Genomic DNA, 16,026 nt, shown 5'->3' on the forward strand with positions numbered 1-16,026 from the left:
ACACAGACCGCAGGGTAAGCACCACCTGCTGGCCTTGTCCATACCAAAGCTTCTTCTTAGATGGTCTCCCATCCAAGTACTGGCCTGGCCCAACATGCTTAGCTTCAGGTGGATGACCTCTTCTGAAGTGCATGTGGTATGATGCACGCTTACCTGACGTTTGACTGACATGAACAGCTGTCAGACATCCATCCATCATCCAACCCGCTGTATCCTAACTACAGGGTCACGAAGGTCTGCTGGAGCCAATCTCAGCCAGCACAGGGCGCAAGGCAGGAATAAATACTGGGCAGGGTGGCAGATTATACCGCAGATATATAGATATATATAGAAAGGGAAATGAAGATGCATAAAGCACCGGAAACATATAATACGATGGATAGAGACTTGCATGATAAATAATACAATCAATCGATCAATCAATCTTCTTCTATAATACGCTACCGTGCCTGTTTGTTTGTCTGTCCAGGATTTTAAATCACCTGTAGCTTGCAGACCGTTTCACCTATTGACTTGAAATTTGGTACACACATACTACGTGACATCTGCTATCTGCTTTCGGAGTGATGATTTTTATTGCTCTTTATATTTTTATTTTATTTTATTGTAGAATCAACTCTCGGCAGCACGCAGCAGGGCGGACGTGTGGTGCACGCGTAAGGGAGCCGTTCTCATTCCCTACCACCTTCACTGTCACTTCGCCTACCTCGTCATATCTTAAGTCTTCAATCTGCCCCAAGAATGATTTAAGTGCCAGCTTAAGTGAAAAATTAAGAAAAACGTACTAAGTAATTGCAACACAAAAAACTAACTTAATCAGTTTTAATGTGAAAAGATGCCAACAGAAGAAGAGAAGAAGCGGGTCGCTAGGGTGGAGAAAAGAAGATCTGCTCAGAAAACAGCAAGCGCATCAACCTCTGAGCAAACGAATGATAAACGTACAGAGAAAGAGGGTGAAAACTAGGAATGATCAAGTCAAGTGGATTCCCTACACGTTATCGTGCAGTGCGCCGTTACTGGTAAATAAATAATATGTTTCGTTTTATACGTACATCACTCAGGAACTTCTCCATGTCACAAGTTGGCAGATTCAGGTTCGATAGCTCAGTGGGGAAGGTGCTGTTCAATGACTGCAAGGCTTGTTCATAGGTGGCTTCTGTGATGTTGCCGTCAGGCAAATTAAAAGTATTCATAAGGGTCACGATATTTCTGTGAAGACAAAAAAGAACAAAAATGTTTATGCATTCATTTTTCTTGTCAAAAACTTGCTATCCATTTTTTGTTTTTCCAGATGAGGCTGCCTTAGGCTCAATTAGGAAACTGTGACATTGCACTCTTCATCGTGAGTCATTTCTGTGTTCTTTAATTTTCTGAATTCTTTTATTCTGCTACATAGATGAACAAATTTTAGCAGCACTAAAGGCAAGACATCGCATGGGCTAACGCTGAGTGGGAGACCACTGTCAATGGTTCATTCAGCTTTACACACCCACTCATCTTTGGGATGTGAGAGAAAGCTGGAAAACGTGGAGAAAAAGTACAAACTCCGTACAGACAAAAATGGGGCCTGGGATTGAATTCAAATCTCTGGAGCTGTGAGTCTATCTGATGTACAGTACAGTTGTGTTATTCAGGATATTAAATGCAAAATCATCTGTCGTCTGTGAAAGAAAAATGAACTGCTTGCAAGCTACTTAGGGTTAATAGCTGACCAGGCCGTTTTACGATAACGTCAGGCTATTCATACAGGCGTCTGTCATAAGACGGTGTGGTTGACCCCTGATAATTTTCAGTTTCTTTAGGAACACCTTGTCTATTTCACACAGCAAAAGATGACCTTTCCTTCTTTAGGGTCTATCTGACAAGTGAAAAAAATAAGAGATGGCCCATTAGCGTAATAAAATAAAATGCTAAAGTAAACGATATTCTGTTTTTTAAATAAGGAAGGGGAAGGGGGAGGAAGAAGATATTTTAAAAAGCCAATCGAAAAAATTTAACTTTGCTCTTCTGCCTTGCAACGTAAATCCAGTCATCAGTCAGTCAGTCAGTCAGTCATTATCCAACCCGCTCTATCCTAACTACAGGGTCACAGGGGTCTGCTGGAGCCAATCCCAGCCAACACAGGGCGCAAGGCAGGAAACAAACCCCGGGCAGGGCGCCAGCCAACCGCAGGTACTCATCTGTGACTGAATAAAAATCTAATTGTTTGAACTTGTGCTGTCTTTCTCAGGGGGTTTTCTTCGACACATCTACCCACTCTCTGTCCCACTTAGTGAAGTGATGGGTTGAAGGGAATTTGAGTGCCAAGCAAGATACCACCTGATAGATAGATAGATAGATAGAAATGAAAGGCACTATATAGATAGATGGATAGATAGAAATGAAAGGCACTATATAGATAGATAGATAGATAGATATGTGAAAGGCACTATATGATAGATAGATAGATAGATAGATAAGGCACTATATAATAGATAGATAGATAGATGGATAGATAGAAATGAAAGGCACTATATAGATAGATAGATAGGAAGGACACTATATGATAGATAGATAGATAGATAGATAGATAGAAATGAAAGGCACTATATAGATAGATAGATAGATAGATACTTTATTAATCCCAAGGGGAAATTCACATACTCCAGCAGCAGCATACTGATAAAGAACAATATTAAATTAAAGAGTGATAACAGACAATAACTTTGTATAATGTTAACGTTTGCCCCCCTGGGTCGAATTGAAAAGTCGCATAGTGTGGAGGAGGAGCGATCTCCTCAGTCTGTCAGTGGAGCAGGATGGTGACAGCAGTCTGTCGCTGAAGCTGCTCCTCTGTCTGGAGATGATCCTGTTCTGTGGATGCAGTGGATTCTCCATGACTGACAGGAGTCTGCTCGGCGCCCATCGCTCTGCCACAGATGTCAAACTGTCCAGCTCCATTACTACATTAAAGCCTGCCTTCCTCACAAGTTTGTCCAGGCGTGAGGCGTCTTTCATCTTTATGCTGCCTCCCCAGCACACCACCGCGTAGAAGAGGGCACTCGCCACAACCGCCTGGTAGAACATCTGCAGCATCTTATTGCAGATGTTGAAGGACGCCAGCCTTCTAAGGAAGTATAGTCGGCTCTGTCCTCTCTTGCACTGAGCATCAGTATTGGCAGTCCAGTTTAATTTATAATCCAGCTGCACTCCCAGGTATTTATAGGTCTGTACCCTCTGCACTGTCACCTCTGATGATCACGGGGTCCATGAGGGTCCTGGGCCTCCTAAAATCTACCACCAGCTCCTTGGTTTTGCTGGTGTTCAGGTGTAGGTGGTTTGAGTCGCACCATTTAACAAAGTCCTAGATTAGGTTCCTGTACTCCTCCTCCTGCCCACTCCTGACACAGCCCATGATAGCAGTCTCGTCAGTGAACTTTTGATAGATAGATGACAGTCTTTCATATTCCATATGCATTACTGCAATTCAAACCTACTGCACCCATCTCTGAGATACATAAACCATTTGAAATAAAACCAGGAGTAGACCATTCAGCCCATCAAGCTCTTTTGTTTAACTAATGCTTGTAATGATTTGGGGAAGTAGCTGAAGAAACCCGCACTGACTTGGAAAGAAAATGCCATTCGGCACCGAGAGTGACATATTGTAGACAGAAATGCAATCCTGGTCCCTGTGGCTGAGAGGCAGCGCTGCTGCACCATAAATATTTTTATGTACTTTTTTAAAACCTGAAACCAGTAGTTACATTCATTTTCTTAACCCACAGCCAAACACAGAGTGGTGAGGGTGCTGGAAAATGAAATCTAAATTTAGCAAAAATGTAACCCTGGTGGGATGCCAGTCCATCACAGACCACACTCGCTGATGTGAGCTCAGTTTACGTAGGCCATTTAGCATAATGGGCACACTTAAGGGATCAGGAGGGCACCAGTGTGCCCAAAGACATTACAAGTTAACATGGAGAGAACATGCATAGAGAGCGATGTGGCTCAGGTCCCTGGGGCAGTAAGGCAGCATGGCTAACTAACCACTGAATTTTGTGCCAGTTTGAAACCAACAGTTATTAAACCTGAATGAGTCAGCCATTCATAATAACCACAGTTAAAAAGGGCAGGAAGCCAAGCAGGGCAAATGAATTTTATAGCCACTCTCTTATTTTCTTATGGCCTTTATTTAAGCTTGTGGACCTTTTACTGTGCCACCGTCCTAATGGCTCTTCTGCACACCTAATGGTACATCATTTATGCAAATGAAATAAATGAGAGATAAAATCGTCTAACTGCCCCAATCATAACCATTAAGCATTTCTATTGCTTAAACAGAGAATATTACATTTCACTATTATGCCGATAACCTCACGTTGCTTAGCACGATTAAACGTTCCCATTGTGGTTGCTCACCCGCTTATGCAGTCGTCGTATCTTTCAGTTGCCCGGAAACCAATGATGGAGTAAATAACCGTAGCAGCGTAAATGGATGTGAAGCCATTAATGACTGAAATGATGACGGCGTCTCTTTCACAATTGTTGCTGGAAAACAGAAATGCGACATGAAATTAATTCCAATCAGATGTTCATTTGGGACACTTAGATGAATAAGTCGGCTCAGGCTGCTCTCGCCATTCAGCAAGATGTCGTAGTCTGTGCTGTTTGAAAATGGATTGTTGTCATTTTGAAGTAGTTTAAGTTTGATAAGCTTTTTTTTTATTATTCTGTCATGTTTACAGGTGCCAGTTCTCAAACTCAAACACAAAATCCAGGACTAAGCCCTCCTGTGAGGCCTACAGACAAGAACCCATTCCGGCCCCAAACTCTAGAAGCAGGCTTTACAGCAGGCAGATTAAAACAGAAAAGGGTGGGCATGGGGGGCTTGGGCTCAGTGTCAGGCCCGTCGCGACAAGGCAGGCAAACCAAGCAATTGCCTGGGGCCCCGAGCTGGCCTGGGGCCCCAAGACAACGACTGGTTAAGAATAAAATGCAGCGACAAACTGTGTGAGCGCCCCATTGATAGTGAATGCAGTAAAGTGCAATGACACTGTTATCGGGATCCCCCTCAAGGGGGCCCCCCTCGCTGACAGCAGCCAGCCAACCACGCGATCTCTGCTGCCGGCAAAATACAAAACTTCCTCGGCAGTCATGAAGCGGAATTATGCTTCAGGAAGCCAAAAAAGAAAGAAGAGAAAATTATTGCACTTAAGTCAATTGAGCGGGATGTTTGCCAGTCTTTGGACATGGAGGACATTGTGATTGCCTTTGCAGAAAACAAGGCTCGCAAACAGCAGTTTTAGATAATTTGCACATGTTTGAGAGAACTGAAAAATGTTAATGTGAGTATGTATGTGTGTGTGTGTTTTTAAGTATGTTGGATTTAGTTATTGTGCACTTTTTTAATGTATATTTGATTTTATGGTACAGTGGTGTTTTTTGCAAATGTTCAATTGTTGAAAATGTTCAAATTTTATGCACTTTATATGCAACAGCAGTATTTGCACTATAAACCTTTTTTATTTATATAAAGTGTGAGTGAATTTAAACTGTATGGCTATGCTGTGGTTCCTTTGCGTGCGTGCGGGGGCCTCCATGTCCATTTTGCTTGGGGCCCCCAAATTCCTTCAAACGGCCCTGCCCAGTGTACCAATAACATGGGCCACTGGCACATGACTTAACACAGTACACTAATGAAAAAGAAAAATAAACCCATGTTCATTAGGAAAGAAGCAGAAAGAAATTGAAATGAAGACAGGACTCTTGACTAATGAATGAAGGGTAGAGGCAGGTCTTCATGTTGAAAGGTCATTCCCATGAGTCTCTAGTCTCTACTGCTTATGCACAATGTTATAACAATTTAACAATATTTTTGCAAAAAACAGAAGACATTTGTTTTGCATGTTTTCAGCAAACAACAGGATAACAGACATGGGGATTATGCGACACAAGTAACTTTTTTTCCACAGACGTTTTTCACATCATTTTAGAGCTCTGGTCACTGTTGGCTTCTATTATTTCTTAAACTTCTTTCACTCCATCCTGCATGAATGTATGGGATTCCAATATTTCCTTGGCCGCCACTACAAAGTACAAAAGAAAAATATCATTTTTGTGTCGAGTATTCCTTTAAGAAAAGGTTGTGATTGTTCATCTAGCTGACAGTTGATCCGCCTTGGAAAAATATCTTCAAAGAGCTGTATGCACCAAGCATCCTCAACACATTGTGGTCTCCATCAGTCCATCCATTTTCTAAGCAGCTTAGAGCAGTTAACACTTGTTTAGTATTTTCAGGTGGCTGAGGAGCGTAAACTTACCCCAGGAGCTGCCGGTCAACTTCTATAGGTGTGCTATATCCATCCATCCATTATTCAACCCACTATATCCTAACTGCAGGGTCACCGGGGTCTGCTGGAGCCAATCCCAGCCAACACAGGGCGCAAGGCAGGAAACAAACCCCGGGCAGGGCGCCAGCCCACCACAGAGGTGTGCTATAGAAAACCTATTAACTTACTCTACTGTATCACAGCTTGGCATGGCAGTTGTACCAAAGCTGAACAAGAAGCGGGTTATTAAAACACTACAGAAGATCACAGGAACATAACGTCCAGTAGGGGAAGATATTTAAACATCATGCTGCTGGAAGAGGACATTTAAGGTCATTAAAGATCCATTTCCCCCTTGTAACTGTCAGTTTGACCTTCTGCCCTCTAATAGGCATTATAAAACTATTCATCTCCATGCTAGCAGGTTCAGAAACGGTTGTTATCCAAGGACCTTCCTTAAGTTGAATTCTAAATATAAGTGAGGTCATAATTTAAATAATGATGCAATAATGAATTTCCTTTTTTTTCAGTGACATTTATTTTAAGTGGGGGGCACGGTGGCGCTGCTGCCTCACAGTAAGGAGGCCTGGGTTCACTTCCTGGGGTCTTCCCTGCATGGAGTTTGCATGTTCTCCCCGTGTCTGCGTGGGTTTCCTCCCACAGTCCAAAGACATGCAGGTGAGGTGCGTTGGCGATTCTAAAATGTCCCTTGTGTGTGTGTGTGCCCTGCGGTGGGCTGGCGCCCTGCCCGGGGTTTGTTTCCTGCCTTGCGCCCTGTGTTGGCTGGGATTGGCTCCAGCAGACCCCCATGACCCTGTAGTTAAGATATAGCGGGTTGGATTTATTTTAAGTGCAATGACAATATATATAATTGTCCAGAAATGATACAGTCCTTAATTTATGTTCTATTCTGTTGTTGTATGTTATCATCTTCTTCTTCTTCTTCTTTCTTATCATCTTCTCCCACTTCCATGTGGAGTTGATGCTGTTGATCAGCCTTCTCCGTACAGCTCGGACCTGCACCTCCTCCTCAGTAAAGCCCTTTTCTTTCTGCCCCAGCACTTTCCGAAGCTCATTGGTTTGATTCTGCCATTAAGGTTTTGGCTAAGTTTTATAGCCGGGATGCCTTCTGACACTGACGCTCTCTATTTATGCAGGCTTGGGCCCGATACCAAGTGGCTAGATGTTGTTATACTGTATTTTCCTTATTTTTTCTGTTTATTATACTTTTGGCATTGACTTGAGTAGTTACTGATTTAATTTCTTTGTGAAAAACCACAATGACAATAAACTCTTTGATTGGATTTGGGATGCTGGAAGCATTCAGTGCCAGGCAGAATACAGCCCTGAATTTGGCACCAGTACGTCGCAGGGCACACTCACAATAACAACATTTATTTCTGTCGTACATTTTTCATATAAAGGATGTAACTCGAAGTGCTTTACAAAATGGCAAAGAAAATGTTGCATGAAAAACAAAGAAAATTAAAATTGGATGGCAATAATAATGAATAAATAGCACACAAAAGTAATAATGCAGACTCACATAGGACAGATATATTTATATAAGATCAGTCATGCCCAACTAGTAAAAGCTTATGTGATTCCACAGATCTGCTCGACTTCTCTGTTCACTTTTTCCCTTCTGTCAGATGAATTGTTAATGGATTGTAATTTACTGGCCACCATTTTTCAGGAATTTACCATTCATGCAGTAGAGCATGTTCATTTCTCTTCACTTTATTCTTTATAAAAGATCAGCCAGGCTAGCTTAGAGTTAGCACTTAACTTGGCCCTAAAATGATGCCTCTAAAAAGACTTGAGTGTGGGCACATGCCGGAACGTGCCCAGTGATGGATTGGCATCTCATCTGAAGATGTCCCTGCAGTGTAGCTGACACAGACATGATAGGTCACAGCTTTCTGTTATCCTGTAATCTGAAAAATGGTTCATACAGGGGATAGCTTTGTGGATACATCTCTTAAAATGAATTAAATTACTGCCGTAGCTGCATCTTTTCTAGGTTCCCAAAGTCGAGCAGCTACTGAGTTGGCAAGGTAGGATCCAGCAGGAGCCAAACGCATAACAAAAGAAATCTCTCAGTCCAATAAAGTTTAGTGAAAATTTAAAAAAGGAATAAATCACAAACATTCAAAAAAGCCTATTACGCACGCAGAATAAAAGGAGGGGAAGGTTTCTTCTCTATTTCATTACAATTTTAGCTTTCTCCTTTGAAACTTTAGTTACTTCTGTACTTAAAGGTTGTTACTTTCCTGTGGCAAACTTACACAGGCTTCACTTTGGTACCTCAATACCTTCAATAAATTCATTGCGTTCAATGCATTCAGTATGGTTGGAAACTGTTTGCCCTCCATGTCTTACCAATTGCAAAGAAGATCATCCATCCATTATCTGACCCGCTATATCCTAACTACAGGGTCATGGGGGTCTGCTGGGGCCAATACCAGCCAGCACAGGGCGGAAGGCAGGAACAAACCCCGGGCAGGGTGCTAGCACACCACAGGGCACACACACACAAACACTGGGGACAATTTAGAACCGCCAATGCACCTAACCTGCATACACAGATAGATAGATAGATAGATAGATAGATATGAAAGGCACTATATAATAGATAGATAGATAGATCTGATTTTATAGAGATATATATTATAGTGAAGGAAGGAACTATATAAAACAAAGATAGATAGGTGTGAAAGGCACTGTGTGAGGCACTATATGATAGATAGATAGATAGATAGATAGATAGATAGTTAGGTGTGAAAGGCACTATATGATAGATAGATAGATAGATCGATCTGATTTTATAGAGATATATATTATAGTGAAGGAAGGAACTATATTAAACAAAGATAGATACTTTATTAATCCCAAGAGGAAATTCACATAATCCAACAGCAGTATACTGATACAAAGAAACAATATTAAATTAAATAGTAATAAAAATGCATGTTAAAGCAGACAGTAACTTTGAGTAATGTCTGTGTCTTTGGACTATGGGAGGAGACCCACGCAGACACGGGGAGAACATGCAAACTCCACACAGGGAGGACCCGAGAAGCAAACCTAGCGCTACCCACTGCGCCACCGTGCTGCCGTAAAGCAGATCATAAACTGAACTAGTCTGTAGTCAGAATGACAGGAAATAATTAGAATATTCCATTTACAATTTAGCTTGCAGGGGTTACAATAAAACCACCCATTGACTGTGCACTGAGATATAGGCAAACACTTTAACATAACTAAGAAAACACTTCTATCAACTTCGCATGACCTAACTGACTAACAAATGGCTCTCACAGCTGGCATAAGGTCCAGCTCCTGTGACTCCGAATTGGATTAAATAAGTGGCAAAATAGTCCTTACCACCATGGGTTTGGGACGCCAGAGAAACAGCCCAGGGCACCAGTTTCAAGAGGCAGGCATGGCATTGCACAACCCTAGAAATTCTTGATATAATCTTTTGGTAACACTTTAGTTTAGGTATCGCCAAAATACATTTGTTACTCATTTCCTATTATGCATCAAGACCTTAACAAACACTTTTATGGGCCTTACAAAACACCAGTAAAGAGTTTACTCACTAAAATATGACCTACAACGTCACTTTGGAGCGGTCTGAGGTGGCTTAACTGAGACAGTACATATTTAGTATAAGACCTGCAAATTCTTCATATTAACAAGTAATTTTACCGTCATGTCAATATGCCACACAGCACAGAGATACATGGCCCGTCTACTGACGTTTTGTAAGTGTTATGAAGACCAAAGGAAGCCTCATGTAAGGTCTCGTTACATAAGAGTAAATATGTGATAGATGCATTTTTGCAGGTCCTAAACTAAAGTGTTATCAATCTTTTAATAACAATAAGTGAAGAGAAATGAACATGCTTCACAGCACAGGCGGCCAGTTTCTTATAGAAGAGAGAGAGAGAGGTCATGAGCACACGCCGATACTGCGCATTGCCACATCCACCACATGACAATCCAACTCAGGATCCCAGATTAGGATCCAAGTGCAGCCATGCAATGGGTGACATCTCAGCACCATACTGGTTCAGATGGAGTGGAACAGAACAGGGTGAGGTACTTTAGGGAGGCTGGAGTGCCAGTCCTGCCACCAACCCCCACGTTTTTTTCCTCGCAGGTTGGAGATGGCCTACATGATGTAGATTAACGCCATACCCAGGACGGAGCAATTGCAGGTGAAGGGCCCTGCAATGTAAGGTGTCCCTTAAATTACAATCCATTGACAAGTCATTTGACAGAAAGGAAAAAAGTAAACACGGGGGTCGAACAGGTCTGTGGACTCACATAAGCTTTTAGATTCTGTTTAAAGAAGACGCCGAGTAGTTCCACTCACTGAACAGAGTTGTAGCTTGAAAAGGAGATGAGGCCCCCAAAGGCCAGTGAGAATGAGTAGAACACCTGAGCGCCTGCGTCCAGCCACGTTGCAGGGTTGGCCAGTTCATTAATCTGGGGAACAACAGGAGAGTCAGGATCTTGAAACAGGCCCATTAATAAGACTGATCACAAACTTTACTTCTACTTACATCAGGGGTGAAAAGGTAGATGATACCACTGACTGATCCTTTAAGAGTTAAACCTCTGATGAGGAATATCGTCAGCACCAAATAAGGAAGCGTTGAAGTGACGTAAACTGCCTGCAAAAGAGAAGAGCAGGTTTGGCTGAAGCCTCGTTTATTGTCTGGACCACCTTAATCCAGAGCCTGTCCCAGCAGCATCAGGTACAAAGCAGGGCATTCAGTGGATACTGAGACAACATCAGACCTTCTTATTTCACTCCACATACTGTATATACTCATGTTTAAGTTCTCCCGTGGATAAGTCGGGGCTTGATTTTACCGTATAATTTCCGGTATTTGATAATGTTGGTCGTATAATTTGAATGCCGAAAACTCGCCAGAATGCTCATCCCACATTAGCTATTATGTGGTGAAGGAGTGAGAGTGATAGACAATAAGGGAATGGAGGAGCCCGTGATGAACTATTTAGCCAGGACATCGGGGGATAACATACTCGTTTCGAGAAATGCCCAGAGATCATTTATGACCAGAGAAGTCGAGACCTTGGTTTTACATCTGAAAGACTGTCACAGCACTGGGGGATCACGATATAAGTATTCCCTGATGGTCTCACCAACACCCTCTTCATGCAGCAACCAAAGCTTTCCTGGATGGTCTCCCATCTACCGTATATACTTGTGGATAAGTTCTCCCGCGGATAAGTCGGGGCTTGATTTTACTGTATAATTTCCTGTATTTTATAACGTCGGTTGTATAAGTCGAATGCCGAAAACTCACGCTATTGGTCCAAGAGATTACGATATGCTAACGCCCACCTGAGAGCGTAACCACGGAGCACACGGCCTTTTTTTTGTATGTATTGTGCCTACGTGACCACACGGTAATACCCAAAGTATACTGAAGTGATGTTTGCACGGTTTTGTGTTTTCTGTATCTCACACCCTCATACACCTTTATTGTACGAACATCTCTCAATCTTCGATGGACCGTTCGATCAGAAGAAAATATGAAGCTGGTTTTAAATTAAATGTCGTTGAAGTGGCGAAAGAAATTGGTAACTGCGCTGCTGCACCAAAATTCAATGTGTCTGAGAAACTGGTACTGCTAATGTAAAGTGCCCTATAAATAAAATGCATTATTGTTATTATGATGCGAGATTGAAGGATTGAAGAAGATGCTAAAAAAATAATAAATAAGTGTCGCATTTTTGAACAGGCGTATAAGTCAGGGTCTGATTTTATGATCGATTTTCCGGTTTCAAGACCCGACTTATACGTGAGTATATACGGTAAACAGAAAGATGGATAGACATCTTTTTTTTGGTTTTCCAATGAGGAATTTTGGCTTTTTATAGATACTCAGTATGTCCATCCATCCATTATCCAACCCACTACATCCTAACTACAGGGTCACGGGGGTCCGCTGGAGCCAATCCCAGCCAACACAGGGCGCAAGGCAGGAAACAAACCCCGGGCAGAATTATTAAGGATAAGACTGAGCAACACACGGCAAGGACAGGAGTTATTAGGAACAGTCAGCATGAGCTCAGAAGATGGAGGTCGTGTTTTACTAACTGCTGGAATTCTATGAGGAGGCAACAAAAGGATACGATCAAAATGGAGCTTATGATATTATTGATCTGGACTTTCAGAAAGCATTTGATAAGGTGCCACAGGAGAGGTTGGGCATCAAATTAAAAGAAGTGGGAGTTCATGGTGATGCATTCTAAAATATTTTCTTTTTCTTCTTCTTGTTATTTCATAACAGAAGATCATAAACAAAATGGCAACGGCCATGGCGTCACAAAATGAAAATAAATTACAATAATAATAACATAAGGAATGACAACAAAAAAATGGAACATAACACTCCCAAACATTACATTCGTAACAATAATGCGAAGAGCTTCCTAGTGTTAGCCTTAAATGTGCTTTCCCTTAGTCACCACTAGGTGTCCTGTAAATGAAAGAATTCTACTGGATTCGTTTTATCAACCCTCTTCACAGGTCTCCACGTAGCCCTCTCTGCCCAGCACTGAAGAGGTTTAGTTCTCTTGGTTGCTGTCCTCTAGACAGCTCCAAGTGCTGCTATGTCGTTTTTTGTACTGTGGTGACCAGAATGGCACGCAAGATTCCAGATATGGTCTCACCAGTGCAGTCTTTCCTTTACAGTGAATATGCCTCTTCAATGTAAACCTTGTCTAGTCACACACAAAGAAAAAGAATCAATCAGGAATTCAGCTCAGGAGACTGAAGCTGTACCCGCTATGCCCCCTGGGCATTATGTGACAACATAACTAGTCACCTGTGCACTAACTAGTTTACAGTGGAATTACCAGAGGATACCTTGTTTAGATCGTCCAAACCACTATATCCTAACACAGGGTCATGAGGGTCTGCTGGAGCCAATCCTAGCCAGCACAGGAGGCAAGGCAGGACACACACGTGATAATTTCGGATTGCCAATGCACCTAACCTGCATGTCTTTGGATTGTGGGAGGAAACCCACGCAGACGCGGGGAGAACATGCAAACTCCACGCAGGGAGGACCCAGGAAGTGAACCCAGGTCTCCTAACTGAGAGGCAGCAGTGCTACCCACTGCGCCATTCATTATTATTATTATGGTAAACACAATTGATATCTACATTGTGTTTGTCTTTCTAGAAACTGCCATTGTGATATATGACTGCTGATTCATACTAGACCCATTTACTCCATTAATGTGGCTTCAAAATGAATGTATAGACCTGCTTAAGAATCTCGTTTAGATGAAATATGAAAACAGTAACTTGCAATACCTAAACCCATTTACAAATACATGATATGCTTTAGTGCACCAGTTGCTACCTTTCCCGTTGTTTCAATGCCTCTTATGCAGCAGACATAAAGCACAGCCCATGCACATGCCAGGCAGAGTAGGAGCCACCAATGGACGCTGCCGCTGTCATCGATCTTGGTAGAGATGTTCAGTGTTTCCCGGTACCAGTAATAATCCACAGGGGACGAGTCGGCACATTCTTTAATATAACCTGCCAAGAATGAACAGGACATGCCCCATTACTCTTAGTGACCATGTAAACGTAGATGCTGATGATTTAATGTTATATGTGCTGTTGAATTAGGACAGCTGCACGATTATCCAAACTAGGTCTACTCATTATTATCATTTATCCATTTGCTGACATCTCTGCCTGTCCTGACAGTATCGACTACTTGCCCTGGGCAGGATGGTAGTCCATAGTCCATTGCTAACGGAAGCCATGCTCTCTCTCTCACTTACACACGTAGCTCACCCTCACTTGTCCATTTGTTGTGTTAATCCCAGGGTTTATTTCCTGTAGTGGGTTTATTCCTTTTCATTGTTGTTATTTAAGTACTTTTCATGTTAATATTGTTATGTCTATTCATTTTTCAATATTAGTTTACTGTGTCTTTAAATTTTCCACCTTGTGTTTTTGTGGGTGGAATCCCAAAGTAGTCGGGACATCAGTCATGTCACTCCTGGGTTACAGAGAGGGGGTCACAGGCAGTCTTGGTCGTGCTCAATAATCCAGTTGATTCAGTTCATCTGGACGTAGTTCTGAGATATGTTACATCACTCATCCAAGTGACTTCCTCTGAGGAAGAGTGATGTAACGTATCTCCCTGGAAAAGAATTACGTCCAGGAAAGGGTCACAAGCAGTTTTCTGTGAGTATTGCTTTTCCTTTGATTGTTCTGTTTTTTGAATTGTTTCTGTTCTTAGTTAAATTGATTTTGGATCACATGTTGGGAAAAAAGGTAAATCCTTTCTGCTTTGCTTTTCTAATTTTGTGCTTCTTTTTTCTTTTATCTATTAAATTCTCAATTTATGAAAAATTCTTGTTGGGACCTATATGATTTAGCCAGAGGTGATAAGGGTTCCTCTCCCTACAGAGTATTATTGCCTATTTTAGATAGATAGATAGATAGATACTTTATTAATCCCAAGGGGAAATTCACATAATCCAGCAGCAGTATACTGATACAAAGAAACAATTATTTTGTGACTATATATAAAATTTTTTGGAAGTTTGAAAGCCAGGATCTTCTTTAGCCCTTTGCAGACTGAAGCCAGCCTGTGGTTGTTGAGACTGGCTGTCTGAGGTGAGGCCCAACTTTGGCAGGCTAGAGAAGGTCCTGGCCTGTTGCATGGGACTTTTTAGAGGTGTTGCACCCCCTTTACCCCTGTTTGTGACACCATTTCAGGACACACTCACGTAATCACTCTTCTTCTTCTTCTTCTTTCAACTGCTCCCATATAGGGGTCTCCACAGCCGATCATCCATCTCCATCTATCCCTGTCTTTTTAAATCATTTTCTGCCACACCGACTGCCTTCATGTCCTTCCTCACCACATCCTCCTCTTTGGCCTTACTCTTTTCCTTGTGGCTGGTGGTTCCATCTTCAGAATTCTTTTCCCAATGTACCCCTCATCTCTCCTCTGCATATGCCTAAACCATCTCAGTCTAGTCTTTCTCACTTGGTCACCAAACTGTGCTGTCCCTCTAATGAAGTCATTCTTAATCCTGTCTGCCCTCATTACTCTGAGCCAAAATCTTATTACATCTTCTTGATTAGGACACGTTCACACACATGTCTCTACGCCAGCATTTCTCAATCTTGACGTATTTACGACCCGAGTTTTCATAACAGTTTTAATCGCGCCCCCCTAACGTTTTCTTGAAAGGAGCCCACTAATAGCAATTTGTTCTTTTTTAATTACTGATATATCATAGATGCATATTTTATTATACCTACTTAACTTTTATCGACATTTATCTAACTCTATATTTATTTTTCTAGTATCAGAATGTAGTTCAAGTTCATTTGTTTTGGTTTCAATAGATGTATTTTTCATATTTTCGATTTTTGTTTTCTTTTGTTCAAATCTTCGCGTCCCCCTAGGGTGCCCACCCCACAGTTTGAGAACCACTGCTCTACGCAGTCTTTCAGGAGGCACACAGGCACAATGTCCACCTCATACCTGTACAGAATGGAATGCGTTCACAAATTTAGAGACAGGTTTTGATTATTATTTGATAACTTCGGAACATTTCTAAATGTACTTATTACTGTTTTGAATTTTTTTCTCCATTTCGTTTTTATAGGTGACACTATTTGCAGTGT

General features: G+C 41.8%; 1 protein-coding gene across 1 annotated transcript in view; it reads right to left on the minus strand.

Annotated features, from left to right (window-relative positions):
- LOC120516062 (sodium-dependent neutral amino acid transporter B(0)AT1-like) overlaps positions 1-16,026 on the minus strand; it is a 64,615-nt gene that overhangs the window by 14,265 nt on the left and 34,324 nt on the right. Inside the window, exons 4-8 of the mRNA XM_039737509.1 lie at positions 13,727-13,908; positions 10,886-10,996; positions 10,696-10,808; positions 4,402-4,530; positions 1,053-1,209 (exon numbers count right to left, since the gene is read on the minus strand). Coding sequence (XP_039593443.1) covers positions 1,053-1,209; positions 4,402-4,530; positions 10,696-10,808; positions 10,886-10,996; positions 13,727-13,908 — 692 coding nt within the window. The remainder of the gene's footprint in view (positions 1-1,052; positions 1,210-4,401; positions 4,531-10,695; positions 10,809-10,885; positions 10,997-13,726; positions 13,909-16,026) is intronic.

The sequence above is a fragment of the Polypterus senegalus genome, chromosome 15 (genome assembly GCF_016835505.1).
Source record: "Polypterus senegalus isolate Bchr_013 chromosome 15, ASM1683550v1, whole genome shotgun sequence".
Taxonomy (NCBI): domain Eukaryota; kingdom Metazoa; phylum Chordata; class Cladistia; order Polypteriformes; family Polypteridae; genus Polypterus; species Polypterus senegalus.